At 50.5% G+C, this 27,649-nt stretch overlaps 10 protein-coding genes and 2 non-coding genes across 12 annotated transcripts; 5 read left to right on the top strand and 7 right to left on the bottom strand.

Annotated features, from left to right (window-relative positions):
- Positions 1-47: 47 nt before the first annotated feature.
- PC9H_004966 (uncharacterized protein) lies at positions 48-1,546 on the bottom strand (the record flags this gene model as incomplete). The annotated part of the gene is made up of 4 exons (XM_036774545.1): positions 48-326; positions 360-748; positions 810-1,288; positions 1,419-1,546. The coding sequence occupies 4 exons, from the start codon at positions 1,544-1,546 to the stop codon at positions 48-50; spliced, it is 1,275 nt and encodes a 424-aa protein (XP_036633047.1).
- A 188-nt stretch (positions 1,547-1,734) lies between these two features.
- Positions 1,735-3,007, bottom strand: GLN1 (glutamate--ammonia ligase; the record flags this gene model as incomplete). The annotated part of the gene is made up of 5 exons (XM_036774544.1): positions 1,735-1,784; positions 1,840-2,370; positions 2,423-2,783; positions 2,836-2,879; positions 2,932-3,007. 5 exons carry the CDS (start codon positions 3,005-3,007, stop codon positions 1,735-1,737), a joined length of 1,062 nt encoding a protein of 353 aa, XP_036633046.1.
- A 2,096-nt stretch (positions 3,008-5,103) lies between these two features.
- Positions 5,104-5,779, bottom strand: AP1S2 (AP-1 complex subunit sigma-2; the record flags this gene model as incomplete). Its single annotated transcript, XM_036774543.1, has 5 exons — positions 5,104-5,295; positions 5,328-5,393; positions 5,444-5,471; positions 5,538-5,554; positions 5,615-5,779. 5 exons carry the CDS (start codon positions 5,777-5,779, stop codon positions 5,104-5,106), a joined length of 468 nt encoding a protein of 155 aa, XP_036633045.1.
- Positions 5,780-6,359: 580 nt separating this feature from the next.
- PC9H_004963 lies at positions 6,360-6,438 on the top strand. The gene has a single exon. It is a non-coding gene; the product is annotated as a tRNA-Gly (tRNA).
- Positions 6,439-6,965: 527 nt separating this feature from the next.
- Positions 6,966-9,715, bottom strand: PC9H_004962 (uncharacterized protein; the record flags this gene model as incomplete). The annotated part of the gene is made up of 11 exons (XM_036774542.1): positions 6,966-7,046; positions 7,391-7,679; positions 7,803-7,825; positions 7,892-7,996; positions 8,052-8,077; positions 8,144-8,249; positions 8,329-8,570; positions 8,631-8,840; positions 8,895-9,101; positions 9,158-9,247; positions 9,310-9,715. 11 exons carry the CDS (start codon positions 9,713-9,715, stop codon positions 6,966-6,968), a joined length of 1,785 nt encoding a protein of 594 aa, XP_036633044.1.
- A 343-nt stretch (positions 9,716-10,058) lies between these two features.
- On the bottom strand, positions 10,059-10,870 carry PC9H_004961 (uncharacterized protein; the record flags this gene model as incomplete). Its single annotated transcript, XM_036774541.1, has 5 exons — positions 10,059-10,421; positions 10,477-10,575; positions 10,632-10,695; positions 10,761-10,809; positions 10,867-10,870. 5 exons carry the CDS (start codon positions 10,868-10,870, stop codon positions 10,059-10,061), a joined length of 579 nt encoding a protein of 192 aa, XP_036633043.1.
- A 967-nt stretch (positions 10,871-11,837) lies between these two features.
- PC9H_004960 (uncharacterized protein) lies at positions 11,838-15,869 on the top strand (the record flags this gene model as incomplete). The annotated part of the gene is made up of 24 exons (XM_036774540.1): positions 11,838-12,063; positions 12,174-12,275; positions 12,332-12,399; positions 12,455-12,552; positions 12,605-12,668; positions 12,728-13,234; positions 13,291-13,446; positions 13,495-13,635; positions 13,685-13,710; positions 13,757-13,890; positions 13,946-14,010; positions 14,065-14,174; positions 14,227-14,242; positions 14,292-14,371; positions 14,418-14,509; positions 14,558-14,715; positions 14,772-14,862; positions 14,914-14,955; positions 15,010-15,027; positions 15,077-15,300; positions 15,353-15,364; positions 15,420-15,433; positions 15,487-15,575; positions 15,625-15,869. 24 exons carry the CDS (start codon positions 11,838-11,840, stop codon positions 15,867-15,869), a joined length of 2,778 nt encoding a protein of 925 aa, XP_036633042.1.
- Positions 15,870-17,228: 1,359 nt separating this feature from the next.
- On the top strand, positions 17,229-21,317 carry PC9H_004959 (uncharacterized protein; the record flags this gene model as incomplete). The annotated part of the gene is made up of 24 exons (XM_036774539.1): positions 17,229-17,511; positions 17,640-17,738; positions 17,798-17,868; positions 17,919-18,013; positions 18,064-18,127; positions 18,176-18,676; positions 18,731-18,886; positions 18,937-19,074; positions 19,126-19,151; positions 19,199-19,332; positions 19,393-19,457; positions 19,512-19,621; positions 19,681-19,696; positions 19,750-19,829; positions 19,884-19,975; positions 20,029-20,186; positions 20,242-20,332; positions 20,405-20,446; positions 20,511-20,752; positions 20,807-20,818; positions 20,873-20,886; positions 20,942-21,030; positions 21,083-21,255; positions 21,315-21,317. 24 exons carry the CDS (start codon positions 17,229-17,231, stop codon positions 21,315-21,317), a joined length of 2,754 nt encoding a protein of 917 aa, XP_036633041.1.
- Positions 21,318-21,528: 211 nt separating this feature from the next.
- Positions 21,529-21,611, bottom strand: PC9H_004958. Its single transcript has one exon. It is a non-coding gene; the product is annotated as a tRNA-Gln (tRNA).
- A 116-nt stretch (positions 21,612-21,727) lies between these two features.
- On the top strand, positions 21,728-24,367 carry HIS4 (trifunctional histidinol dehydrogenase; the record flags this gene model as incomplete). The annotated part of the gene is made up of 3 exons (XM_036774538.1): positions 21,728-23,674; positions 23,731-24,086; positions 24,142-24,367. 3 exons carry the CDS (start codon positions 21,728-21,730, stop codon positions 24,365-24,367), a joined length of 2,529 nt encoding a protein of 842 aa, XP_036633040.1.
- Positions 24,368-24,547: 180 nt separating this feature from the next.
- PDB1 (pyruvate dehydrogenase E1, beta subunit) lies at positions 24,548-26,001 on the bottom strand (the record flags this gene model as incomplete). The annotated part of the gene is made up of 7 exons (XM_036774537.1): positions 24,548-24,634; positions 24,689-24,824; positions 24,880-25,178; positions 25,239-25,482; positions 25,535-25,650; positions 25,714-25,821; positions 25,873-26,001. 7 exons carry the CDS (start codon positions 25,999-26,001, stop codon positions 24,548-24,550), a joined length of 1,119 nt encoding a protein of 372 aa, XP_036633039.1.
- Positions 26,002-26,364: 363 nt separating this feature from the next.
- Positions 26,365-27,350, top strand: PC9H_004955 (uncharacterized protein; the record flags this gene model as incomplete). Its single annotated transcript, XM_036774536.1, has 5 exons — positions 26,365-26,411; positions 26,462-26,593; positions 26,648-26,965; positions 27,018-27,084; positions 27,141-27,350. The coding sequence occupies 5 exons, from the start codon at positions 26,365-26,367 to the stop codon at positions 27,348-27,350; spliced, it is 774 nt and encodes a 257-aa protein (XP_036633038.1).
- Between the last annotated feature and the right edge of the window lie 299 nt (positions 27,351-27,649).

Genomic DNA, 27,649 nt, shown 5'->3' with positions numbered 1-27,649 from the left:
TGTTTGATGCGCTTGAGACATTCTCGGAGACCCGTTCATTTTATAGTTTAAGTGTATTGCGCCCTCGCCGTGTACCAGAGGCCGTCTTTGTCGTTGACAGCCCTCGCGTACTTCAGTAAGAGACGATCCCGATCCTTCGTGTTAACCGCGATGTCGGAGAGGAAGGGTGTGATGTCGTCGGTACGCCATCTCGTCCGCGTGAGGAATAGTTCAGCGAAACGAGCAGGAGGATCGGCGGGGAGTTGAGAAGCCGGGAAGTATTGGAGGGTGGTCGTAGTATCGTCTCCGTATGCAGACAGAGTAGAAGCTGAGAGTAGGACGTTTCCCTAAGACAGTGAACCAGTAAGTCTACAGTGCACCAACGGGTACGAAATCAATATCCGTACCGACAGTAATTCCATCTCGACGAGGTCCTCGAATTTATCGCTGACGGCCGTCTTCCATTTCTCGAGAAAGGCGTCGTTCTCGATACCGCTCCCCAGGCCGTGTTCGCGGAGGAGCCCTAGGCCGATCTCCCTCACAATGAGCTTAACGTCTGCCGCCCATTTATCCTCGCGTAGGTTCACCTCGCCGAACCACGCCATGATCTGGTGCGTGACGCTCAGCGGAATCTCGTCTTCGTCCGCTAACGTCGAGGCTATTTCATGCACCGGCGCGCGTGAGGGAGTAAGGGAGAGCGAAACCATTAGGTTCAGCGCAAGCTCCAGGATGTGGGTCAGAAAGGATGGCGTTATTGGACGGAGATATCCTATATCACTTCCAAGCGTCAGTATTCCATCTATGAAGCGTTGGAAGGGTGATGAAGTTACCGTTTACGATTAGGATGCGTCTATCCTTGAGCCCCTTCTCTAATTCGCCATCGCTCGCTTGTATTTGCGAGAGAGCGTCCTTGTAGGAGAACCAGTCTTTCTCACCATGGCCGTCAGCTGTCTCTCGGGTGCTAACGACATCTTCATCGACACTAGAATCGGTGTACTCTTTTCCTCTGAGCAGTGCGTTGAGTTTGTACAGCTTCGGAACGGTAGGCGCGAGCTCGATGATTTCGTTCAACGTATCGCGTATCACCACCGTGTCGGAAGGATCCACAGTTGCTTCGCCGTGTATGCCATCTGTAGCCGAAGGGGATCCAGAACGTGTAGGCGCAGGCGGCTGTGTCACCACGAGAACCGAATTCGACAGGACAACAGAACGCATCGAATACGTCTTGTCTGCAGTACATAACACGGCATCCTCTCCGTGTACGCCTTTAATCTTTAATCCAGCGTAATTGCCGTCATGTTGGGATGAACTGACGTGGTCGACGATGAGTTACATCGACGGAGACGTCGTATTGCAAAGGAACGCGACACAGAGATGTACATAAGAAAGAAGCAACGCGTTAGCACAAAGTTTGTGACTCCGTGGAGCGAGTGCCGCACCTTGATGTGGATAGGCTGCTAATCGACGATTCAATTAACGTCGCCAATTCGGGAGGAAGTTCTAGGAACTTGTACGAGCCTGCATCTACGGAGGATGTTGATGAGAAACTCAGGTTGCAGTCGCACATGAAGCGAGTCTCGTAAGGTGGGACTCAAGAAGCCAGATCGGCTTAGCGCTCATGCTCAAGGATCGGAATCACAATCCAGTATGTAGTAATGATGCAAAATAAAACGTCCTTGTAATTGATATCTCGATTTACAAACTGCGAATACTGGCTCTCTCTAGTTTATTATGTCTAATGCGGGGGGTGTATGATTATCCGAGGAGGGTGGTCTCAACGACGATGCCGGTGACACGATAGGGGTCTAAGAATGAAGTGTTAATGATCAAACAGGAAGAATGAGTGCGGGGAATACTAACCGATGTTAGAAGCTGGACGTCTGTCCTCCAAGTAGCCGAAACCTTGAGCCGCAACATGTCTTGGTACACGAATGGAAGCGCCACGGTTGGCAACACCGGAGCTGAAGGCACCAATGTGGCCGGTTTCATGTCGACCGGTCAATCGCATGTCGTTGTCCTCTCCATACACGGCGATATGCTCGTCGTGCTTATGTGACAGCTTCTCAATGGCGGCTTCGATATGCTTCATTCCTCCGGGCTCCCGCATAGCCTTCGTGGAGTAGTTGGTGTGGGCGCCGGCTCCATTCCAGTCGCCTTGGAGCGGCTTGGGGTGGAAGGAGACTTTGACACCCCATTGCTCGGCAATGCGAACAAGGAGGTAGCGGGCCATCCAGAGATGGTCACCCATGGAGATGCCCTCACAAGGGCCAACTTGGAACTCCCACTGCGATGGCATGACTTCGGCGTTGATACCAGAAATGTTGACACCTGAATACAAGCAGGCACGGTAGTGGGCTTCGATGAGATCACGAGCGAAGACTTTTCCAGTGCCTATATGCATGTGAATAAGGATGTCTGGAGGTATTGGGACGAAAAAACATACCAGCGCCGCAGTAATAAGGACCTTGGGGGCCCGGGAAGCCGCCTTTCGGCCATCCGTAAGGAGACCCGTCGACGTCAAAGAGTGTGTACTCCTGCTCAATACCGAACCACGGCTCCTCATCCTTCACCTGATCCATAATCTTCTTGGCATGGTGACGGTAGTTGGTTCGGTTTGGTGTGCCGTCGTTGTTGTAGGTCTCGGCGAGGACGAGGATGTTGTCGCCGCCACGGAATGGGTCCTTGAAGATGGCAGCTGGGCGGAGGTAGACGTCGGAGTCATTGCCTGGGGCTTGATTGGTGGATGATCCATCAAAGTCCCAGATGCGAAGTTGGCCGATATCGGTGACCTTCTTGCTCACAGTCTAACGATAGTTCAGTAACCGGTGGGTGGGAAGACTAGAGAAGAGTGCATACAGTGGTTTTCGAACGAAGACCACCGTCACCATCGATCCAAACATCTATGGACTATATGTCAGAGTAGATAGCGTCGATGGCAGCGCCCGTACGCACATTCAGCTTGGACCTTGTCGCCTTGGGGGAGGGCGAGGTAGGGGGCGAGGAGATCGTTGTGGTAGACGTTGGCCATGGCTGAGAGCAAGATGAGATGGGATTTAGGCGTAGATGAGTTTCACACCGCTTAAAGCAGTCGGACAGTATAGTGTTTGTGTGTGTTTGGATGACAAGGCACTCGAACGTGATTGGACGATAAGGCGGGCAGGCGAGACTGCTTGATCGAGAGATCAGTTCCGCTGCGCCTGGCTCAACGGCGTCCAGGCTATGTTACCCACTACGATTGCACCTATTTTACCATCGGCTTTCGGTCGGGGTCCCTTCCTCTATATCGGAATGCCCTGCTCCGACACAATTTGAAACATATCTTCTCTCCGCTTGGCAATCTGCAACTCTGCATTTGACTGATTGTCCAAAACGGACCTTGACTAGATCTTTTTACCATGAGATTCCACAAGTTGACTCCACTTCTTCGATAATTTCTCCGGCCAGCGGTCGGTCGCTTCCTCCAGGCTACTTCTCGCCGTATTCAGCCTTGAAACGCCGATCCGGCGAGTAACAATGTCGCCTCCTCGTACCCGATGTCTCAATTACGCCGTCTGCGTACCGCCATGACTACTTTACTGATAATGGGGACATGTCGCGGACTTGGTACTTACCTGCGGGTTCCGCCGTCCAACCCTGAATATCCACGCCGAATTACCTCCTCTGGCAATTACCCCGCGGCTGCGACCGACATCGTAATTATCTCGGACGCATCAGTCATGGAAACTACCGCACAGCGACGTGTGCACTCTGCTCCAGGCCCGCTTTGCCGTTACACATAAACTCGCCAGGAATGTCTACGTCCTTATCAATCAAAGGGTATGACCCGTGCTTCATACCCCACGCTGCGACCCACAGGACAGAAATACTAATCCCCTAGTCAACACATCCAGCTGCATAAGTACTAGTGGGCAACGTGTGCGTTTGACTCCTTGGGCGATCCGAGAACGCTGTGTATTTTCCTATGCTAGTGATCAAATAATTGTAGGCCTCTTGAAACTCCTGCCCTTCACACCCGCGACTGCGTAAACGTGCCCTCCCCAGTTTCGTTCTCGATCATGATCGAGCGCGGAGACTCACTGCCTCAGACTCGAGCTCTCATATCCTCAGCTCGCTTGGCTCACAGACAGTGAATATACATGCTATACAGAACCCTCATTTAATCAACACTTCGCCCACCAAGAACTCAAGAGCTCGAGTCAATCAACTGCTTGCATTCTTTACCACGGGCTTCTCCTTCATCGCCTGCATCCGAGCCGTTAGCATGAAATCATAAATGTCACTACAATACCTAACAATCAGATTCTCCCGCCCCAAAAATATTTGCCATGCATCCACGTTCAAATCATACGCCGTACGTAGATGGAGATATCAGACGGCCACGGGCCTGCCTATCAATCAGTCGTGTGCCATCAGAAATGCGTTTCCCCGCATTAGCTTCTATTGGCTTCCCCACAATTTCCTACGCTTCCCCACATCTCGGTCGGCTTACAGGCTCCTATAGCCACCGATATCTACCTCGACAGCTCGACAGGTATTGGGGACGACGAGACAACGCCGCATGCGAGACACTGGGCTTGGCTGTGGCTCAATCATTGATACTCAGTGCTTCCGAGATATGGATGAAGGAATCAATATGATGTCTAAAAGTATCTTCGTCTCGAATGTTTGGACGAATAGTATCACAAGTTCTCCATTTCTTGTTAGCACGAAGGACGCGAATGGAGTATAGTTCCTTCTGCAAACTCTATCCAATTGTCCCAATACAACACAAACCATACTTCACAAACAGCAACAAGCAATAATCCATCAAAAGAACCGTTCCCAAAATGCAGATTAGGACGTCCTGATGGGTTCGAAGATCGACTTTGCGCCTATTTTGCGTTGTCAGTACACGAGGTGGGTCTCCAACGAAACTTCCACGGACCAAGCACGTTATCTTCTATTTCGGCTCGCTGGAACTGATGTACCTGCACACAAATGGCGGGGATGTCAGCTGCATGGTCAGAGGGTCGGGAAGCATGAGAGAGAGAAGGCATAAGTGGATAGGTGGGGTGGTAATGCGCACATGATATCAATGAATGAATGAGTAATGCACCGCGGAGGATGAGGGGTCGACGAGGGTTATCAGACTAGGCCAGCTGCGTTAAGAGTGCTGTCGAGTGTTTCCTCTACGACATGGAAGTCCGATGCGGCGATCTGTTCGAACGAATAGGTTTGGTCAAGACGAATGTGGGTTTGACCAGGAGGAGGGAACCAAAGGAGCATGCCGCTGAATGGCGACCGAAGTTTCTCAACAACGGCCCCATGGAACTGGAACTGGTGGTGTATGTGACTAGGAAGACCCTTACCACGGACAAGACCACTTTCTTTGATGGTTCCTGAAGTTCTCCGCCCAATATTAACTCGTCGAGAATCTAGTCTGTCGTGAATTGAAATCCAAAGCAGATCGTGGAGTAGTCAGTACCGCGTATGCTTGATCAAAATTGAATATCCTTCAATCCCAGGTAAAGGGCAGATGAGCTGGAAGCATATGCCACCCAACGGACAAGTGAACGTACAAGTCAAGCTCGCACACCTGAGCTCCGTAGAAAATTCCAGTCAGCTGAGGGTACTTCGAGATGCGAAAATAGCTTACGTTCCCAAAGTACCGATCCAGTATTTCGACGTAGCGATGGATAATCTCGAGCGTGATGAGCTCATTATCGTCCGCCCCTACCCCGCAGACAAAGAAAAGAGACGCATAGCGTCGATATATCACTTTCGTATCTAACACATCCGGTATCAGCCTCGACGCGTCCATGGTACGCAGAGTAACCCGATCACCTCTATATTCCAAAACATTACACATCTTCGCCCGTCTGGCTAACACCAACTGCGTCACCTCTTTCACAATCTTCGCCTTGCTCTTCGGCGAGAGCGTGACGAACCACTTCGCCAGCCGGACTTTGCCTGGTTCGCCATCGTGACAATGCCAAACGATAAATCCATCAGTCGACGTGTCGTTTGAGACCTAGACAGACCGAAAAGACCTAGCTCGCACCTTGACGTGAGATGAGGAGTAAGTAGCTTATCATCTCCTCGTGAGTGACCAGAGGCACGCGGAATTGGAATCAATGTGGCGGAGTGGGTCGACTGGCCCGGAAATGGCACGCTGGAGGTACGGCGTTGTGCCGAACCAAGGTGGTTCTTATCAAAGGATGTCTCCTGTAAAGGTACCGCGCAGCCACCACGCCACCACAGGCACTGTGGTGCCCTGAAGAGATTGATTCTACCTCCAAGTTCGGTCTCCAAGAAGTTCAGTGTGTGACAGACCGACGGTGGACGATTTGATTAAACTGAAGGCGTGCATCGAGTGACTTCATGATGATTCGTTCGTCATAACATCGATGGTGAAACGGTATCATGCTTGCCTTCCATTCTTGTGAGCAAGCGGCACGGGTTCGACTCCCGTTCGATGTAGCATATCGAATCTCGGCATCCTGTTTTTCGTCCTGCAATTTATTCCTACCAAGCACATTTTTACATCGGCTGAGACGGACATGTTCATCATAGATAGATGGATACATTTTAAATGTGAAGCGACGAAGACTTGTGGATGCTGATATATACAACGGATCAGTGCAAATGGTGGACTACGATGAACTATTGTAGACATGAATGAAAAGATAAGCGAGACTAAGGGAGCGGAATTGAAATAGGAAAGCAAGCATGACAAGTCTAGTCTAGATAGCAAAGTGTACGCGACGGATATGGTCATAGTATTAAATTGTCGTTTGGTGGATACGCTGTATATCTAAGTATGGTGCCTGTATAGTGTGTCACAGGCGCCAGGATCGAAGGGGGTAGCACGGGAGTGCCATCTTCATATCTTGAATTGGCGTGGGCGGTACTTCATTCCAAGGGCCTCCACGGGAGATCCTACATCTGCGAAACCAACACTTGACCGAGCAGGCTATACGCCAAGTCTATTTTATTGTCAGTCGTCATCAGAGGGGGATGAAACTGGCGACATGCCTCCGTTTGCTGTGTTCATAAACGACGTAGGATATTGACACAGCTGGAACAACCTAATCGAGCATAGAGCGTACATACACGTCAAATTGCAGCAGGAGATGTCAGAGTCAGCGAGCGAACATATTGACGTACAACACAGACAAAAGAAAAGAACGGGAAAGGGAGGGAGGATCAAGGAGAATGATTTATCTCATGGCGACACCTGACCACCGCAAACAACAAGACAGGGAGGTCGAAGGTCGTCCAGGTGCTGTGTACGTATGCCACTTGCACTGGATCCCATCAAAACGGGGTAGACATTAAAACACCAACGCCCTGGCGCAACAGTGCAGGTGACAGTCGCAAACGCATCCAAGCAATGACGGAACATAGCAAAAGATAAAAGCCCATTACGTACCTTTGCTAGCGTAGGGAATAGACCGCGATAAAACCCTCTCCAACCGTCCCGTTCAAAAGTCTTGACTGTAACATCCCAAACACCGGTGTATCGTTGTGGGTGCCCTGTGGAACCGGACGCCTGCAATCGCGTACGCACGAGGTTAAGTGGGTAGACCGTTGTGGCACCGACGCTCCCTGAGATACTGCCAAATGCGAGAGTAGCGAGGACTCCAGGTTCATCCTTGCCGGCCGAGCGGAGGTAGGCGAGCTTAAGAGCCTCGAATGTACTCATGTCGATCGCAGCATATCTGTTACGTACGGAAGAGGTGTCGCGAATGGGTAGGTGGTATCCATCGGGGCGGACACAGATAGATGGTTATATGAACCAATTATTAGGGTGCAAATGTCAACGAATGAGGATGCAGACGTACGGGAAAACGCCGACAAGTCCGATCTAATGAGCAGGGGACAATGGATCGAAACAACTCATGAAATACATACGCGAAACAAGCATGCTTACAGTGAGTCCTCGATAGTAAGCCCTCATCCCTCCCAGACCCCAGAGATGCCGGCATGCCTGTAGTAATGTCCGTTTCTGCTCCCCGGTGTTGCTCATCATTTGGGTCTGGAAGATAGGTTAACGTGGATACACGCAAAGAGCTATTGTGGGCTAGATTTACCTTCAGGGTTTCGATTGGGTAAATGCCTACGTGCCGCCACAAGGATGAGAAGGTTCTAATGCATGTATTGAATCCAAAGCGAGGGCACGCACTTAGTTGACTGGTGATCCCACCAATCCCACCCGACATAAAGCGACTAACACCGCTGATATCACGGGGATCGTCTACAAGATCCCAATACTTCGCAAATGCGCGTTTCTACAGCATACACCGAGAAGCAAGCATGCATTCATCTCAATTAACGGCGGTGTAATAGTGCTTAAGGGGGGATACGCACGGATGACTCGTAGGTGAAGAACTTAATGGCAGACTCGGGGAAGATCTTGGCGACTGAGAGACCATTTCCAACCCAAAACGCGAGGATACCGCCTTCAGTGTATATCCGAGCAACAGCGGTACCTATCACTTTCACACCACCAATACCGGACTGTTTCGCAAGCGATGCTCCTCCGAGATCTGGCGGGCGCGTAATGAGGAAGACTTTGAGTCGATCGAACGGCGCAGTGCATGTACGTGACACTGTGATATGGTTTTTTTATCTTTAGCAAGTACACAGCAAAGAAGAATGTACATACTCACCTGCACCAGCAATGCCTCCGGCAAGCAGAAACTTAAGCGCTGTACGCCCTTCTAACCACTGATGTTCCTCTTCGTCCTCCTCGAAGAAATCATCATCGTCTTCATCTAGTACCTGCGCATCTGAAGCACCTTGCCACGGCCCTGTCGAGAGCGGCGTCTTGGGATGGGCTAGAGCCGGTGGTTTGTCTTCGGCACTTAAGGTTACATCACCTTGTGTGTCGAGTGATCAACTCAAAGCGTAGATAAGGACATATAAAGGCAGACCTTCCATGGTAACACGGGCTACGCCCCTTCCATCGTCTCCCATGAACTTTCTGACTCTATAATAGTCATATATTTCGGTGGTGGATACTTTCCGGGGCAACAACAAAAGAAAATCGCGGAATTCACTGAATGTGATGGTATGTGAGTGTGGTGAAGTGGTTAAGGATGCCATAAAGTCCGAAAGCATCGCAGGAGGAAGCTCGATGCCTACATTCATGTCCGGATTGAGTGAGTTCTCATGAAGTAGCGATAACTCCACCCACCAGCTTTCCGCAGTGCAAGGTCAAGCTCCTGCGAGTCAAGATGTCCGTTCCCGTCTAAATCTAGTTCATCATGGAATATCGTCCATAGTTCTTCACACCGTCAGTCAGAATGGCGACCTGAATGTCTGCAAGAGGCTATCACGTCGACACACCTGCTTCTTTAGCCAACGCATACTTTTTGAATTCTGTCCAGCGGAGATCACCCCCGCCACAAATCCCCAATAACTCAGATTCGTACAGAGCCTCGAGGTCCTTTGCGCGCTCCGGTGTGACTGCAACTCCATCGTTCAGCCATGTTTTCGCAGCATCGGTTGTGTAGTGTCGATCATGGTGGCTGAATTGCTGTAAATGTTTGTGCATCGTCTTTAGCCGGTGTTTTCGGTATGCTCTGCCTTCTTCTGAGCGAAATTCGGAGAGACAATGGGGTAGCCTATGGTATTGGGGAACTGGGTCCGATCGAAGCCGAGGTATGCGAGGTGGGTATTGAGCGCCAGAGAAACACGATTCGAAAATCTCCCTGCCACTGGGGGTATTTTCGGGGCCATTGTCTTTGGCCATGGTATTCGGTGTAAGCGAAAGCAATAAGCAGGTCTATGAGGAGCCAGAGAAATCATAAAACTGAGTACAGTTGTACAAAGCAACGGGCGGGCGTGGAACTAGTAACGAGAGTTCATAAGGCGTTGAAGTGGAGAATGGCACTCTAGCTGGATGATGATCATGACAGTCTGTGATCGAGTAATGGCTATTTTGTCAGTTTATTTACGAATGCTTGTACAATAAATTATCCCCCTGAGTAGTATCAAACTACTGGAGAAACTAACCACTACGAAGCTACATCCAAACTAAGGCTACAGGCCAAATATTCTATCCAGGTTGACGATGCGTCGAGTATTCAGAATGTTTAACGTTTAACAGAAAGCGTGGCCACCGCCTCTCCGAGTTTCCGCAGACGCAGCCTGCAGACTAACCCCAAGGCGCCAACCCGCCTTCGCAAACTTCTTCCATGCTTCACGTCGCCGTGGCCAGAGAGCAGGGACGTGCGTCGGGAAACCTTGACCCCAGAGAACTTGAATCGATCGTCCCCTGATAAATTATCCAACCGCACTTCATGGACTAGGTGGTGCGGCCTATCTGGTGTGGTGTATGGTCTGCGGGGTTGATTGGGTATGCCAACGCTAAGCGTGGAATTTGAAGAGCCGTTGGATGTTGTTTGATGCATGGAAAATCGCGGAGGAAAGGAGAAAGACAACGAATCAGAACAAGTCTATGCAAACGAATGAGTCGAGACATTTGAATTCCAATATCCGCCATCAACCTACCGTGGCCGACCTCGTTACGCCGTGCGGCTGTATCATACTATGGCGAAGCCCATACTCATGTCGGGGAGCTGGAAGAGGTGGCGTCGGAGGGCGGTATATCTACAAGTGGCGTGCGTTAGTTAACAGAGAAACGGTGAAAAGCCTGTATATCTTACCTCATGGCGCTTCCGTGAGCGTACAGTTAGCTGCGGCTGTACTGAAGGCAGGGAAGGGGTCAAACTTGACGTAGGCTAGCACCAGAAGTCAGAGATTTTATCGGCCAATAAGGAAACATTCCGGCTTACCCTTCTCGAAGGTACAGGGGATATTCCGGGCGGCCTCGTAAGGTTACGTCTTATGTGGACAGTGTCAAGGTTGGCAGCCATGGCTTGCTGGATCATGTCTTCCCACCCATCTGGTAGCTAGAGGGAGGGGTGCATGGTGCGTAAGTTACACAGAGAGATGTATAAGTCATCGGCGTGTTTACCGGTGGAGCAGAGGTACAATCGCTGTTATTATGAGTGGACAATGTATCGAAATCGAAAGGGGGGCTTGGAGAATTCGGAGAAGGAACGTAAGGCGGCACAGGCTTGCGATGAATCATCCTTGTGAGTAAGTACGAGAGTTTTGAACGGTTACTTGTTTCCCAGCCGCGGGCGATGACAAGGCAGAGGTTGTTTTCTGGTCGTTGACCCAGAAATGGGTTAAACTTTGCTGCTTATAACGTCAGAAGACGGACTCGAGGCAGGCAAGCAGGCAACGGTGATCGATTCTGCCGACAACATGTTTGGCAGGAGAGCTGTACAAGCTTGCTGTGAATGCGCGTCCTTCAGGAGGCAACAAGCGCTACTGCAGCGTACACGTTTAGGGCACATTCACAGAATGAAAACAACATGTAGGCAAACCGTCTGGTCCCCGTAAGGTCCTAACTGGTACTGGTGAGTCACATAGCGCTCACCTGCGCAATCATCGGCTGCGGGGTCATCGATGAGTCGATGAGATCGTGGCCGCGCGCGTCGACCAGTGGAACTCAACATCGCAGCATAACATCGCCTTATCTAGGGCAATAGAGGTCAGTATTTAACGTCAGAACGGCAACTAGAGTTACGCTAAGAGTTATTAGGGCCGTTTCTCTCTTTCAGCACATGTACGTGGATCGTGAATATAAAGTATCGGATGTCCTTGTCCTGTGCCCAGCCTCGGGCGCTTAAGAAGTGGCGTTCTGCCTTGAGGTACTCACATGACCGCAACAACTTCAAAGGCGAGGTACGACATGGGATCGAAATTCGAAGATACAAAGGCAGTAAAGATTCGAAGATTACCTTCCTTTCTTCTCCCTTGTACCCAGCTTATACCCCCATAACTCAACATTAGATAGCTCGATGTCATCCAGAGGCCGTGGTAGAGGAAGCCGAGGTGGTAGTTCCGCTCCTCGTGGAGGTCGTGGTCGCGGAGGCGCCCCTCCGATGGGCACGCCCGTGGTTAGCTCGCATATTCAAACTGTCGGCGTTCGACGTCCAGACTTTGGGAGTAGCGGACGCTCGCTTCCAATTTTCGTTAATTCATTCGTGACGACTATACCAGACGGGCTCATATACCATTATGATGGTGAGTGGCTCTGACTGGTATTGTGGCAAATCACAGCTTACACCTCGGTTTAGTTGGTTCGTAGAGTAACGTCATGATTTCGGTGTACCCATTAATCATGTTGGACATAGTTATCTCTCCATCGGAGAAGACTCTGCCGATGCGTTTGAATATGGACCTCATTAAACATCTTCAGATGGTCATAGCTCCTCAAATATTTACGCCTCGTGGTGGTAAGCTGTGTCGAGCTCATGGCAAATACCTGGCTCAACATACCGTCATTTGGCAGTGTATGATGGGAGGAAGAATATGTTCATTGCTCGGGAACTGCCCTTTGGCGACTCGGGCTCCCAGGAGGTATGAGTAGCACTGCTCCACCAACAACACTTTGAATTCATAGCGGAACTTGCAGTTCGACGTCAGCCTTACAGAGAATAGAGGAGAGGCCGCAGGACGTGGGCCGCGTGTCTACAAGATACGTTTGATGAAAGTGGCTGAAATCAACCCAGAGTCAGCTCCTCCTTGGCTTTCATTTTACTCCCTAAAAGTTTAACCTATTTAGAGTCCTTCGGCGATTCATACAAGGAGCCCAATCACACGACAACTCGGTGCTGACAGCAATTACGGTGAGTCGATGTAGGGTCATTTACACCTGTACTTACCTTTTCTGAACTTTTCGGGATAGGCGTTGAATGTGGTCATTCGTATGGAGCCTACCATGAAGTACCCCTTCAATGTACGGTCCTTTTTCACGAACAAAGAGGTTCAAGACATTGGTTCTGGTCTCGAACTGTGGCGAGGCTACTTTCAATCTGTGCGGCCCGGTATCAACAAAATGCTCATCAATGTCGACATTTCAACGGGCACGATGTACAAAAGCGGTGCACTTTTGGACGTTTGCCTCGAATACGTTGGCAAACGCGATCCCAATGCCCTTGCTCCCCGACGTGGTCTCCCAGACCGAGAACGACTTCGACTTCAGCGTTTCATCACCAATCTTCGCGTCAATACCAAACATCCCAGTCAGGAAGGTACCATTCGGGAGATCCCCCGCGTCATAAAAAAACTCAGTGCCGCCGGCGCTCGCGACCTCACGTTTACAATGCGTGAAGGCAACTCCATGACTGTCGCAGAGTACTTCCATAAGACCCAGAATCGACCCCTCCAGTTCCCTGATGTCATTTGCGTTGAAGTATGCCCACTTTCTGTGTATTCCACAGCGTTGGTTTCACATCGCTACTCCTTTAGGTTGGTTCAGGAGCTTTAATTCCGCTGGAATTGTGCACTGTGCCCCCGGGTCAGATTATGAGGAAACAAGTACCTCCCGAAAAGACCAAGGCCGTTATCGACTTTGCCACAAAGAGGCCGGCCGCTAGGCTGGACAGTATTCGGAAGGGTCTTGCTGTGAGTCCCTCTTGATAAAACAAGCTATGTTACTCTTAAGGTACGAAGGTACTGGACTATGGGCAATCGGAATACATTCGCCAATTCGGCATGTCCGTTGATTCAGCTCAAGGCCCCCTTCGAATGCAAGCACGCGTTCTTCCTCCACCTAAACTTAGGTACGGCGCGGGTAGTAAGCAAGCCATCATAGTACGCCTCTTCGTCGTCATGCGGGGGGCCTATTAAAATCTCTTCACAGACTCCAAGCAATGGGTCTTGGAATATGTACGTCGTTTGTCCAATTGACGACCCCTTCTGACACGACTTCTAGGGTTGACAAACGATTCGTCAAGCCGGTCTCCATTGACAGATGGGTTGTCATCGTTTACGAACAACAGAGACGCTTCGGAGAACAAGCAGCACGCGACATGGTTGTGGGCCTCATAGAGAGCTGTCGCGACGTTGGTGCGCTTCGTGATACCCTCGCCGAGTAGCTTGTGGCTCAAGTTTTCTTCACCAGGAATCAAAGTCAATGACACCGCTCCACTGATCAAATGGGAAAATGGGCAGGGCCGCATTGCCGAAGTGAGTGGTTTCCTTCGCTTACTTGTTATTCCATGTTCAACCCATGTTCCACAGCAACTGCGTGCTGCTGGCCAAGAAGTTGTTGCACGAATGAAAGCGCCGCCTAACCTCTTGGTCGTTATTTTGCCGGAAGGTGGAAATGATATTTACACCGCCGTCAAGCAGTGAGTAATAGATTTCCATCACCGCAGTTTAATGTGCCTCACTTTTGTACAGTTTTGGCGATGTGCTAGTAAGTCGGGTGTTCTTGTACACCTTTTTCTACCTAAGATTCTCTAAAGGTAGGCGTTGCGACGCAATGTCTGAAAGCAACGAAGTGTTTCCGTGCAAAACCTCAGTACTATGCCAATGTCTGCTTGAAGTTTGTCTTGTTGCTTCATTGTTGTGCATGCGTTAACGATTCGTAGGATCAATGTCAAGCTCGGTGGTATCAATATGATCCCGGAACCAGCATCTGTATCCGCTCTTACTGACCCTCACAATCCGACCATTGTTATGGGTGCGTGCTATTGGGGTTAAATGTGTCCCATCTCATATTATGCTATAGGGGCCGATGTTATCCACCCAGCTCCTGGGTCCGATGGAAGGCCCTCGTTTACAGCATTGGTAGCCAATGTCGATTCCGACAGCGCCAAATACATTGCAGACAGTCGTGTCCAGACATCTAGGAAAGAGATGATCGAGGACCTGCAAGACATGGCCAAAGTTCGTATGCACATGTGTTTCGATCAGATATCGAGCTTATGGTTGTTCCTCGCCAGCATATCCTGACTATGTACATATCGTACAGGGAGAGGATGGAAGGCAAGGGTGCGGCCAACGCCGCACCAAAACGGATCATTTTCTATCGCGGTAAGACGGAAAAGTCCTAAGTCTGACGCACTCTCACCCTCAGTTGTAAAGATGGTGTTTCTGAAGGACAGTTTTCTCAAGTCCTCGATAAAGGTGCAAATCATGATTTTTTTACCACTGATGGTCTGACAGTTTTGTGTTCTGAAGAATTGCCATCCCTCCAAAGTTAGTTTCCTGGCCCATGACGAAGTCTTTTCCTAACTGCTAGTCTCAGAGGCATGCGAGGAACTCAAAATCAGTCCGAAGATCACGATCATCGTGGTAGGCAAGCGACACCATGTTCGACTCTTCCCACAAAACGAGCGCGATGGTGATCGGTCTGGCAATTGCCCTGCTGGTACCGTCGTGGACCGAGAGATCGCACACCCAACTGAATTTGACTTCTACCTTCAAAGTCACGGAGGCCTTCTTGGTACCAGTCGCCCAGCGCATTACTCCGTGAGTTTCTTTGCTGTATCAGGTACCTTTAAGCTCTCAATATCTTCTATAGGTTCTCTACGATGTAAGTCTTGAACCTTTAGACCTAGCTGAGACCTGATGCCTTGCATCGCAAACAGGAGAACAACTTTACGTGAGTGTTTCTCTTATTTCCAAGTCTGTTCCCAAATTCACCCTGCCCTCTAGCGCCGATGCGTTGCAGTCCCTCTCTTTCGCCCTCTGTCATGTCTACGCACGTTCCACACGATCTGTGTCTATTCCTGCGCCCGTATACTGTACGCGTTCCATTCCAAACGTGAGATTAGTTCTAACAGATCCTTCCAGATGCCGACATAGTTTGTTCTCGTGCGAAGAACCACTACGATCCACAAGGCACGGTTGACTTCTCTGACTCCGCAACCCAGCTTGATGATACAGAGGCCGACAATTCCCTCGCTGCGTATAAACGCGGGTTCAAGCCCCTGCATAAGCTGCAATCTACCGTCATGTACTTCTCAGTAAGTGACGTCAAGGACGTGTCTGGTGGAGCAAAGGCTTACAACTCATCCAGTAATATCCCACTTCAGTAAAATTGCCTCTTAGAACTTGGTCCTACGATGTCCGGGTGCATGTCACTGTATTTCCCTAACAGGAGCATGAATATATGTTTATGAAAAGGCCTGAAGGCACATTCACGAAATTTGGCGGCATCTTCGTTGGTTCGGGACAGCAATATTTCTGACTTCGGCCACCAGGAACGGCGTGTGTATTGAGTGAGGGACTCGAAACGATTTGCGGTTAGAGGTTGATTTGGATCACTGGAGTCTAGGAGGTAATTGAAACTGGTTACCCACGTTTAATACTGTCTCATATCAGTGGCCCGTACCTCGAAAAGTCGTAAAATGCGTCCTCTCTGGAGGTTACTGTCAGTTACCCTCCTGTCAAAATCACGCCAGTCAGGTGATTCCTACTACTTTTGAGACCGCGTCCGGTCGCAGCGGCAATGTCGCAGCAAGGGACTCCAAAGCCGCTACCCGCTACCAAATATCGCGCCTTCAGACATAATCTTTACGATACGTGCTCAGAAAGAATCATGACTCGACTGCCAGCCACATCTTAACGAAAGTTACGCGCCTACGATAGCCAGGGCCCAGAAGGTTAATTCTGTCATGGAGTTTCCTTGAGATCAGATCATCAGCTGGTTTTCGTGCTTCTATGAGATAGCACGTACAGGGAGGGTAAGTCGCCGTTCAAAGCGCGTCGATGGGGCGGGTTTAATTGGGACAGGGCCCATTGTCCATCAAGTTTCGCTATGGAACATCGTCGATAGATATATCTAGTATAATTGTGTCTTGCTTTACATTGCTGAAAGTTTCGACGATCCCCGGAGAAGTCTGCAGAGCTGCACAATGGGAAGAACGCGTCCAGCCTTGGCATCTGCTATGTCGAATGCCACGCCGCGAGTTTCTTAAGCTTCCACGACCTAGCACGAGTCGTCGGGAACGGCTCATTGCTCCCGAGATTTCCACAACGTGTATGAGAAACCACAAAGCAGGCGTAATAAGCGGATAAGTGAGCGGTAAGTCCCAGGAATCGAGCAGCTCGAACCCACTGGCCCAGTCTCTGGCAGCGAGCTTGTGTTCTTTGCCGTAGTGACTGCGGGCTCTATGTGTATCCCGAGTCAAAAAAATGTTCCATAGTTGTAGAAAGACGTCCGGATGAATGGCTTCCATATTAAGCTTCACTTATCATATCACATCGATGGAGGGCTATGATTAACTGCGCTTCTATTTGCGCTGCGGTGAACGTTTGAACAAGCAGGTCACCCACTGAATATATAACCCTGAGTATTGAGTCGCCCACTGCAGTGCGCTTCTCCTTCCTTTCATCAACAATCAACATTTCAACTTCCATACCTTATCTTCACGACAACTCTTAACGCGCACACCATGGCCAGTCCAGCACCCAGAGGCAGGGGAGGTGGTAGGGGCGCGAGAGGCGGTGGGGGAGGTGGTGCCGGGAGGGGTGGCGGCGGAAGAGGCGGTGGCGGCGCGAGAGGCGGGCGGGGTGGCGGTGGGGCGGGTGCAGCAACTGGGTCACTCGACATCGCGTCGCATGTTCAGACGGTTGGGGTCAAACGACCCAGCTATGGGACGGCAGGCCGCCCCGTCACTGTAATCGCGAATGCATTTGAAACACCTATCCCGGGCAAGATAATTCGACATTACGACGGTCAGTTTTGATTCCCTGATCGGTAAACCATTGCGCTTGACATTTCCTGGCTGTGCCTTCGGTCTACTAGTGGGTAAGCACCATTCTCATTTGGCCACCTTCCTCAAAAGTTGACACATGCGATCTAGTCATCGAACCGTCAGAGAAGGTGCTACCGGCCAGGGTCAACAACGACATCATAAAACAACTTCAAAATACTGTCGCGCCAGAGGTCTTCACCCCGAAAGGTACGTCTTTATCTACATAGCATCTAGCCGCGCTAAGTTCAGCGCGCTCTCCTCACCAGGTGTTTATGATGGTCGAAAGAACATCTTCTTCACGCAGGAACTTGCCTTCGGTCCAAACCATTCGAAGACGGTGCGCCATTGTTTCTTGATGTGTTACATAGTCTTAACCTACCACCCCAGTTCGACGTCACTCTGACCAACGGCGGCAACGTAGGCACGAGGCCTCCGAAGGTGTACAAGGTCACCCTTACACTTGCCCAAGAAATCAATCCGGAGTAGGTATTCATTTCTTGTGCCGATAGATGCTGAACGGCCGGTATTCCAGAGTGCTCGATCAGTTTATCCACGGTCAACAGAGCCACGGAAACGACGTGCTCATCGCAATTACAGTATGTTTCTTGCCGAAAGACATCAAGGCTACTAACTTGTCTTTACAGGCACTCAATGTCGCTGTTAGGATGAAACCTAACCAGTGCCATCCTTTCAACGTCAGATCGTTCTTCACCGACCGTGAAAGACGCGATCTTGGAGCAGGTATCGAGATCTGGCGTGGCTATTTCCAGTCTGTCCGTCCCGTTATTGGGAGGATGATAGTCAATGTCGACATTTCCACGGGATTCATGTACAAAAGAGGCTCCCTCATAGGCCTCTGCTTGGATTTCTTTGGGAGGCAAGACCCGAACATACTGTCGCCAAAACGAGGCCTACCGGATCGCGAACGTCTGCGTTTGCAGCGCTTCCTCTCTGGGCTGCGTATAACGACTTCACATACTCACGGCGGTACTCGCCGTATCACCCGCGTCGTCAAGAAATTGAGTACCGCTGGTGCTCGCGATTGCACATTTACCCTGAGGGAGGGTGGCTCGAGCACGGTCGCTGATTACTTCGCCAGGACCGTCAACCGTCCTTTGCAGTACCCAGACGTACTTTGCATTGAGGTTTGCCTCAAACACATCCACTTCGACTCCCAACTTCTGCTAATGTTTTGATAGGTAGGCAATGGCGCACTTATCCCTCTGGAACTATGCGACGTTCCTCCTGGGCAAATAATGCGGAAGCAAGTGCCGAGTGATAAGATCAAGGATGTTCTGGCGTTCTCGACGATGAAGCCTGCAGAACGGTTCCAGAGTATTCGCTCTGGGTTTGAGGTAATGTTTCGCTCTGTTGAACCTTTCTTTACTCACCCCGTTACGTACAGGCTTTATCGTACACCGGGAATGAGTACCTGGATGCCTTCGAAATGACGGGAATATCGCAAACTCCCCTTAACGTGAACGCAAGGGTTTTGCAAGCAACAAGGCTGAAGTACGGAGCTTCAAGCAAACAACCGACGATAGTAAGTGAGCCAAAAAGCAACAATAGGAAGGGATACTGACGATACGTGTAGCAACCTACCAATGGAGCATGGAACCTGTGCGTGGGCATGATATGGATGTGGTCCTGGCTGACATCCGTTATAGTGTCGATAAGAGGTTCTTCGAGCCAACGGAGATCGAACGATGGGTCATCGTCATATACGAGCAGCAAAGGCGATTCGGCCAACAAAACGTTGACGGCCTGATCAACGGGCTAAAGGACGCCTGTCGCAGCGTCGGTTCGTACAAGCAGTGACTTTGTCCATAGGTCTTCCGGTACTAACATGCTACGAACCTAGGGATGAAAATCACGAACGATGTCCCTATCGTGAAATATGAAAACGGACAGGGGAATATTGCCAACGTAGGTCCAGTGTTGTGCAGGTCGAAGTATTGTTGACGCTTGCTTCTACTTCAGCAACTGAAGGCTGCCGGCGGCGAATGTGTCAAGAAATACAAGGGACCGCCCAACCTCATCGTTGTCGTTCTCCCGGACAATAACACAGAGATATACACGGCCGTGAAACAGTAAGAGTTTCCCTGCCGTCGCAGCATCGCAATGACTAATACTGATGTTGCTTCCTTAGCTTTGGTGATATCATGGTATGTTGCATTACGCACGTTGCTGCCGTTTTGCTCCTTACACTAGACCACAGCAAGGAGTTGCGACACAGTGCCTCATATCGTCGAAATGTTCTCGCGCGAAGATGCAATATTACGCAAACGTATGTCTGAAGTGAGTATGATCATGAAGTTCTCGTGGAGCTTCGGATACTCACATTGGCCGTAGGATCAACGTCAAGCTTGGCGGCATCAACGCTATTCCGGATCCTCAATCGGCGGCAGTTCTGACTGACCCACATAATCCAACTATCATCATGGGTGCGTAGCCGCTCGTTCTAATGACCCTCGAAATTAAAGAGCAAGACTCGTAGGTGCTGATGTCATCCACCCCGCACCGGGGTCTGAGGGACGGCCGTCGTTCACATCCCTTGTCGGGAGTGTTGATTCCAACGCGGCTAAATATGTCGCAGATACAAGGGTCCAGGCAGGGCGTACCGAAATGATCGAAGACCTACAAGCTATGGTCAAAGTCAGTGAATTAGATCGATCCTCTCCTTGCGTGGCTGATAAGTATCTCTTTCCAGCATGTATTGACCATGTACATGTCATACCGGGAGAAGAAGGAGAAGGTGGGATCGGCTTCCATAGCGCCCAAGAGGCTCATTTTCTACCGGGGTGCGTATTCCCTTGCTTAGCCGTTCCCAAAGTTGTGCGCGGCCGAGTGGTGTTAACTTCACTTCATTGCAGATGGCGTATCGGAAGGTGAATTCGCGCAAGTCCTAGAGAAAGGTATATATACTCTGGTTTCCTTTCTTTGCACAGCTGTTGAAAAAAATGCTCTTTGATCCCTCAGAACTGCCTCGGATCAGGGCGGCTTGCGTCGAGCTCAAAATTCGACCGAAGATCACGATTATCGTTGTCGGGAAACGACACCACATGAGGTTCAATACTATCGACCCGCGCGACGCTGACAGGTCAGGCAATTGCCCTGCCGGGATGGTTGTCGACCGCGACATCGCACATCCGTCTGAGTTTGACTGGTACCTCTTGAGTCATGGGGGGTTGCTCGGGACCAGCCGCCCCTCCCACTACTCGGTATGTTGGCACGACCATTGATTTTGAATAACGTTCCTGACCATTGGTACTCAGGTGCTTCACGACGTACGTAGTTCTTCTTATAGCAGTTGGAATCTCTAACCTCTGACTGTACTATAGGACAACGCGTTTTCGTGAGTCCTTCCCTGTCATCAATCCGTCCTATACCTCATGTTCAATCCTATGCAGCCCCGATGCACTTCAGGCGCTATCGTTTGCGCTGTGTCATGTATACGCCCGTGCGACGCGCTCAGTGTCGATTCCTGCCCCGGTTTACTGTACGCCTCGCTTACCTCTGTGACCCCTCAGAAGCTGACAATACCTTGCTAGACGCCGACATCGTTTGCGCCCGAGCGAAAAATCACTACGACCCTCAGGGAAGTATGCACTTGTCCGACTCTGCGACCCAATTGTCCGCTGGGCAGGCAGATGCGTCAGTAGTAGCTTTCCGACAAGCTTTCCGGCCATTGCACAATGCGCAACGAACGCTCATGTACTTCTCGGTATGTATATTTTTCTTGAACCTTGATACTACAATCAGATTGACGATGGTCCAAAACAGTAACGGACTGATAACCTTTTGACGAAATTGCTTTGAACAATCGCTTTGTACTTGCTATTCCAAATTTTGCTCTCGTCGCACTTATGTAAAGTAGCTACCAACTTGTTGTGTGAAGCATACGGTCGTCCTGAGAGAACAGGCGTGAGGATCGGTCGCACTAACCTTTATGAGAGCGTTTTATTATAAAAAGAAAACAATCATCGTAAAACAAAAGAGGCCATGCCAGGAATCGAACCTGGGTTACCGGAACATTCTGAGAATCAGAATCCGATGTGATAACCGCTACACTACAAGGCCTTATTCGAGGGTAGTAATCTCACAGTGATTCATGTGCCTCAAAGCCACGACGATCCTCCGAAAATCCGACAATCGATGTACAGTGACTCGGGTTTGTTATTTTTTACAATTCAACTATGTCTACCTTCTTGCCGCTCGTCGAGAAATCAAGCGAGGAGTTGGTAGAACCTTTGTTGCGCATCGGACCAGTGGTGGTTCCGTACCAACCTCACTCATCCGACCCTTTACCTTCCCGGACTTACCTCCTTATCGACCCTAACACGCCCATATCGTCGGAAGAGATTCTGTCCGAACTCGATGCCGGGGTAGAAAAGGTCATAGTATCCCCAAAACTAGCAAAGGAACTGTTGAACCATGTTCCGGCTCAACGTCTTGCTTTGCTCCTAGACGCCAGCAATTTCAGTGCAGTGAGCGACACCGTTCGGAATGCAGTCACAGGAGTTATTCTGAAGATGCCGACGGCAGACATAGACTTCATCACCTCGGTGGCACGCTTCTTCGCGTCGTGCACCGTCTACGTCCTTTCTGCTGCCCATACGCCCCCAACGACGGCCAGTATTCGCCAGCTACGGACTGTTGGCGCGTCCTTCGTCATTCCAAGCTCCCAGCTTACAATCGGACCATCATCAGGATCTCAGATAAATATTTCAGATGCATTTACAGCTCCAATTACCTCGGATCGCAAAGACGGACTCTTCCCTACCGTTGTTTGTGATGAAACCGGTCACTCGCTAGGACTCGTTTATTCCTCGGTGAATTCGATCAAGGAAAGTATCGTCACTGGGAAGGGAGTCTACCAATCCCGAAAGCATGGTCTGTGGAGAAAGGGCGAAACGTCTGGTGCCACCCAAGACGTTGTTAGCATCCGACTAGACTGTGATTCGGACAGCCTCGAATTCAAAGTCGTTCAACATGGCGCAGGGTTCTGTCACCTCGAACGACAATCATGTTTTGGTGCCGTCGGTGGCATCACAGCACTGGAAAACACCCTTCTATCACGGCTCGAGTCCTCTCCCGAAGGATCGTACACTAGTCGTCTATTTAACGACCCCGGTCTTCTTCGTTCGAAAATCATGGAGGAAGCCGATGAACTCTGTCAGGCGGCGAGCCCCGAAGATATCGCGTTCGAAGCCGCAGACTTGTTCTACTTTGCACTCACGAAATGCGTCGCAGCGGGCGTAAGCTTTGCAGACATCGAGCGGTCGTTGGATCATAAAGCCAAGAAGGTTGTACGACGACCAGGAAATGCCAAGCCACAATGGTCGGCCAGTGTAGCAGCATCGTCGTCGAAACCGCCGTTATCTTCTGAACCACCCTCTGCTAACGACGAGATAATCAGCATGCGAACGTTCGACCTCGCCGCGATCGAGGCAGAGGAGCGGTTACAACTACTTCGACGCCCCGTCCTCAAATCTGACGAGATGATGGCCAAGGTCAGGCCTATCGTCGAGGACGTCCGCATCCGCGGTGACGCCGCCCTCCTCGAGCTCACCGCGAAATTCGACAAAGTTACTCTCGATGCCACCGTTATCTTCCCCCCATTTTCTCCGTCGTCCATGGAACTCGACGACGAAGTACGGGTGGCCATAGACAAAGCGTACCACAACATCCACAAATTCCATAACGCACAAGCCGATCGGTCTACCCTGGTGGTAGAAACCACACCAGGGGTGGTATGTTCTCGCTTTGCTCGTCCGGTGGCTCGTGTTGGTCTTTACATCCCCGGCGGTACCGCTATCCTACCCTCGACGGCGCTGATGCTCGGAATTCCGGCGCAGGTGGCTGGGTGCAAGGAAGTAGTCTTTGCCACACCTCCCAGACCCGATGGAAGTATATCTCCGGAAGTGATGTACGTCGCCCACCTAGTCGGTGCAACTGCGATCGTCAAGGCTGGCGGCGCTCAAGCAATTGCAGCCCTTGCCTATGGGACGGAGACCGTGCCCAAGGTAGACAAGCTGTTTGGCCCGGGCAATCAATGGGTAACTGCAGCAAAAATGTTGGTGCAAAATGATACGGATGCGCTGGTCAGCATAGACATGCCCGCTGGTCCGTCTGAGGTCTTGGTACGATGCACTGTCCTATTCATGCACTGTTCATAGCTTGATGAAATCGAGACTAGGTCATCGCCGATCACACCGCGAATCCCGCGTTCGTAGCAGCTGACTTACTGTCTCAAGCTGAGCACGGCGTCGACTCCCAAGTGGTGCTCCTGGCTGTCGACCTGCCGGCCGAACGACTCGAAGCCATCGAACAGGAAGTAGATAAACAAGCGAAAGCATTACCTCGTGTCGACATTGTGCGTCAGTCGATCGCAAAGAGTATCATAGTGAAAACCACGACGGTCGACGAAGCGATCGAATTTTCCAACGATTACGCTCCCGAGCACTTGATCCTGCACTTGGAAAACGCGTCAGACCGCGTCGCCCACATCGATAATGCGGGCAGCGTGTTCGTCGGCCCGTTCACTCCAGAAAGGTCCGTCCTCCTGTGTCTATTTTTATTTTCGAGCAACTGAACTGAGATTGGTTAGTTGCGGTGATTACGCATCCGGTACAAATCATACCCTCCCAACAAATGGATATGCACGCCAGTTCAGCGGTGTTAACACCCAATCCTTTCAAAAACACATCACCTCACAGGAGATCACGGCTGCGGGCCTAAAAGAACTCGGACCAGTGGTTGCAACGTTGGCCGATTGTGAGGGCCTCGCTGCACATGCAAATGCTGTTCGCATACGGTTGCGCGAGATGCAGTGAGGTTGCGCGAGTATAAAGCTTGCACATGGGCACGTAGATTTGTATCTTGAAAATGATAAGCATCTCCGAGATGAAGCAAGATAATGATTAAGGAATCTATGAAGCCAAATATGCCACTGAAAGGTACTGTGAGGTCTAGAATAACGACAGCTAAAACAAAGATATGGGATGGCCACAAAACTAGTTGGTCCGGTAGAGGGCGCGCTTGGCGACCTTGACGATAAGCGGTGTGTCGGGGAAGGCAAGGTTCTCGAGGTTGGTGGCGTACTGTGAAACGCTGGTGAGATATGGACCCCAAGATGGCAAAGGACGATTGCTTACTGGTGTTGGGACGTCAGCACCAGTGACTCGTTCAACGGGAGCATCGAGATAGTCGAAAGCTTCACTCTCGATTATCTGAGCGCAGATCTCACTGCCAACACCGAAGGCTGGGAAGCCACCCTCGACGATGACGAGACTAAGCAGTGTATTTGTAAGGATGTTATCGGGGTAGAGAAGCTCTGAGGACTAACCGGTTTGTCTTCTTAACCGACTTTTTGATGGTGTCAATATCCAAAGGACGGATACTTCGTAGGTTGATGACCTCAGCCTTGACACCTTCCTTAGCGAGGGCATCTGCCGCCTCGAGACTGTGTGTGACCATCTTGCTATGGGCGACGATGGTGATGTCACTGCCTTCCCGTTCGACCTTGCACTTCCCTATTGGGAGTAGGAAGTTGTCGGACATGGCCTCCGATGACATTGGGAAAGAAACACCATAGAGCATTTCATTTTCCAAGAAGACAACGGGGTTGGGGTCCCGGATGGCAGACTAAAATGATAATAATCGCTGATCAACACGAGACACGGGGGCTGCAACGCGAGAGCGTACTTTCAACAGACCCTTGCAATCTTCAGCGCTCCACGGGCTGACAACCTTAAGACCTGGTACTGAACCGTACCAAGCGGCATAGTCTTGTGAATGTTGAGCACCAACACCAGCTGCAGCACCGTTCGGGCCACGGAAGACAACAGGACATGGGACGTTACCGCCCGACATATAATACGTCTTGCCAGCGGAATTGACAATCTGGTCAATGGCCTGCATAGCAAAGTTGAATGTCATGAATTCACAACTGCGAGATATTGATGAGACGCAGCAATGCCGGAAAGGTACTTTGGACTTACATGGGTCGGAGGCCAGCCAGCGCAGAGCCAACGGCAATACCAGCGAAGCCCATCTCCGTTATAGGTGTGTCGACGACGCGCTTCTCACCAAACTTGTCCAGAAGTCCTTTCGTGACCTTTGTAGAAAATTAGACTCACGCCCGCCATACCTGTGACACGTTTGAATTTTGAAAACCAACCTTGTATGCCCCATTGTACCGCGCGACCTCTTCACCGAGAACGTAGACGGACTCGTCGCGTATCATTTCCTCCTCCATTGCAGCGTTCAAGGCCTCACGCACGGTCATCTACGAGACAAGAATATAGTTTGCGCCCGTCGGGTACATGAAGGACCTCACCGTGTGTTGCTCGGTCTCCGTTGCGTATCGTCGGATACCGTTCAGAGCCCCGCGAGCGGTCACAGACGACGAGGCTCTTGCATTGACCAATGCAGGGGCCATGCGCGAAAAGGCCAGACGGGCGTGCATCGTGAAGATGGTGGAGAAGAAGAAAAGAGGAAGGTGAGGTGTCGTGTTGGCAGAGTCTTGTTTCTTCCGAGACCCAACTTTTGGGGCGTAGGAAAATTGACGTAAACAACGACAGTCAGCGCTTCAGCGATAAATATCCTACTCTAAGTCCACCTCCGTTTTGATCGCCACCCATCCCCTCTTGTTGACAAACGAGCCAGAGTAAGACTTCAAATTATTTATATCTCGAGGTGTAGATACTCGCACATGCACACTCAACCGACAAAGTAACAATTCTCCCAGCTGACCACTCCCGATGTATAAGCGCCCCTGTACACGGGACATTGTTATACGAGTTGATAAGGATTTATCATAACTGATTCCATGGCCTCTACACAGAAACCAGTTGTTCTGGTGACCGGTGCTTCAAAGTTGGTCCTGATTTTCTATCAATGTTTCCCCATTGATGCTGGATTTGCAGGGGAATTGGTCTGGCCACCACTAAGATCCTGCTGCAGGATTTCCATGCTAGAGTTGTAGGCCTTGCTCGTTCCAGGACACCAGAAGTGGACGCGATGGTATCGGACGACTTCACCTTTATTGAATGCGACGTGTTTGTAAAATCGTCAATTCTTACCCCCCTCTCTTCCTGAATTCCCACCAACAGAGCTAATGAAGCCGCGTTCAATAAAGCTATCGATGAAGCTAAAAAGGTTCATCAACGCTTCGATGGCCTTGTTTTAAACGCTGCAATACTCGCCCCAATGTGTCGTATTGGAGATGATACTCCCCTTGACGCCTGGAAGCTTCATTTCGACATTGGATTCTTCTCCCTGGTCACGGCTCTAAAAGCTACCCTTCCTGACTTGCGTTCGAGTCCATTCGGTGGTAGAGTCGTATTCGTGAGCTCGGGTGCCGCGTTCAAGGGATACCCAGGCTGGGCTCCTTATTGCGCCTCTAAGGCTGCCATGAACAGTCTTTGTCGGTATGCACAATCGCATCCCTCGTGTTATTGGGTCTGATATTGTTCCATCAAGCACTTTGGCTGAAGAGGAACCGGATGTCACTGCAGTTGCTCTTCGTCCTGGCATGGTGGATACTGGTGTGCGTTCAGATTATGTTTGCGACCCTCCTTTCTGTTCTCATCTCATTGTACTTAGATGCAAACTACTATTCGTGACTCTGACCCATCTATACTCGGGGCGGACACTCATGCCGGGTTCGTGCGCGTGCATTCTGAAGGCAAGCTGGTTCGACCTGAGGACTCTGGGTACGTTATTGCTGCCTTGGCAGTCAAGGCCACGAAGGACCTGTCCGGCCAATTTGTGGGGTGGAACGAGGAAGAATGCAAGCCATACAGAAGACCTTGAGCAATTGTATACATCCTCAGAATCTCATCAGTTTATGATGGCACACCCGTGTGGCAAACACCCATATAGCATACCGTCAATGCGTTTCAGAGTTCCCTTATTGGTTGGTGCTCTATCTCGCTCATTATAGGATTGACAGGACCTGCTTGGACTATTGCTGGTGTTCGTTCTTCCTCATCAACTTCTTTTCGCCCCCGGCCGCACACTCGGGCTCGTGGCATGGTACCTTCTAGCTTTTCTTGCGCAGAGAACGCTCCCCTAACTCGTGGGTCGCCTGTCTTAGCCCGTCAATCATACTG

The sequence above is a fragment of the Pleurotus ostreatus genome (genome assembly GCF_014466165.1).
Source record: "Pleurotus ostreatus strain PC9 chromosome Unknown scaffold_3, whole genome shotgun sequence".
Taxonomy (NCBI): domain Eukaryota; kingdom Fungi; phylum Basidiomycota; class Agaricomycetes; order Agaricales; family Pleurotaceae; genus Pleurotus; species Pleurotus ostreatus.
Note: the sequence above shows the minus strand (reverse complement) of the source record. Positions and strands in the feature narration are given on the sequence as shown.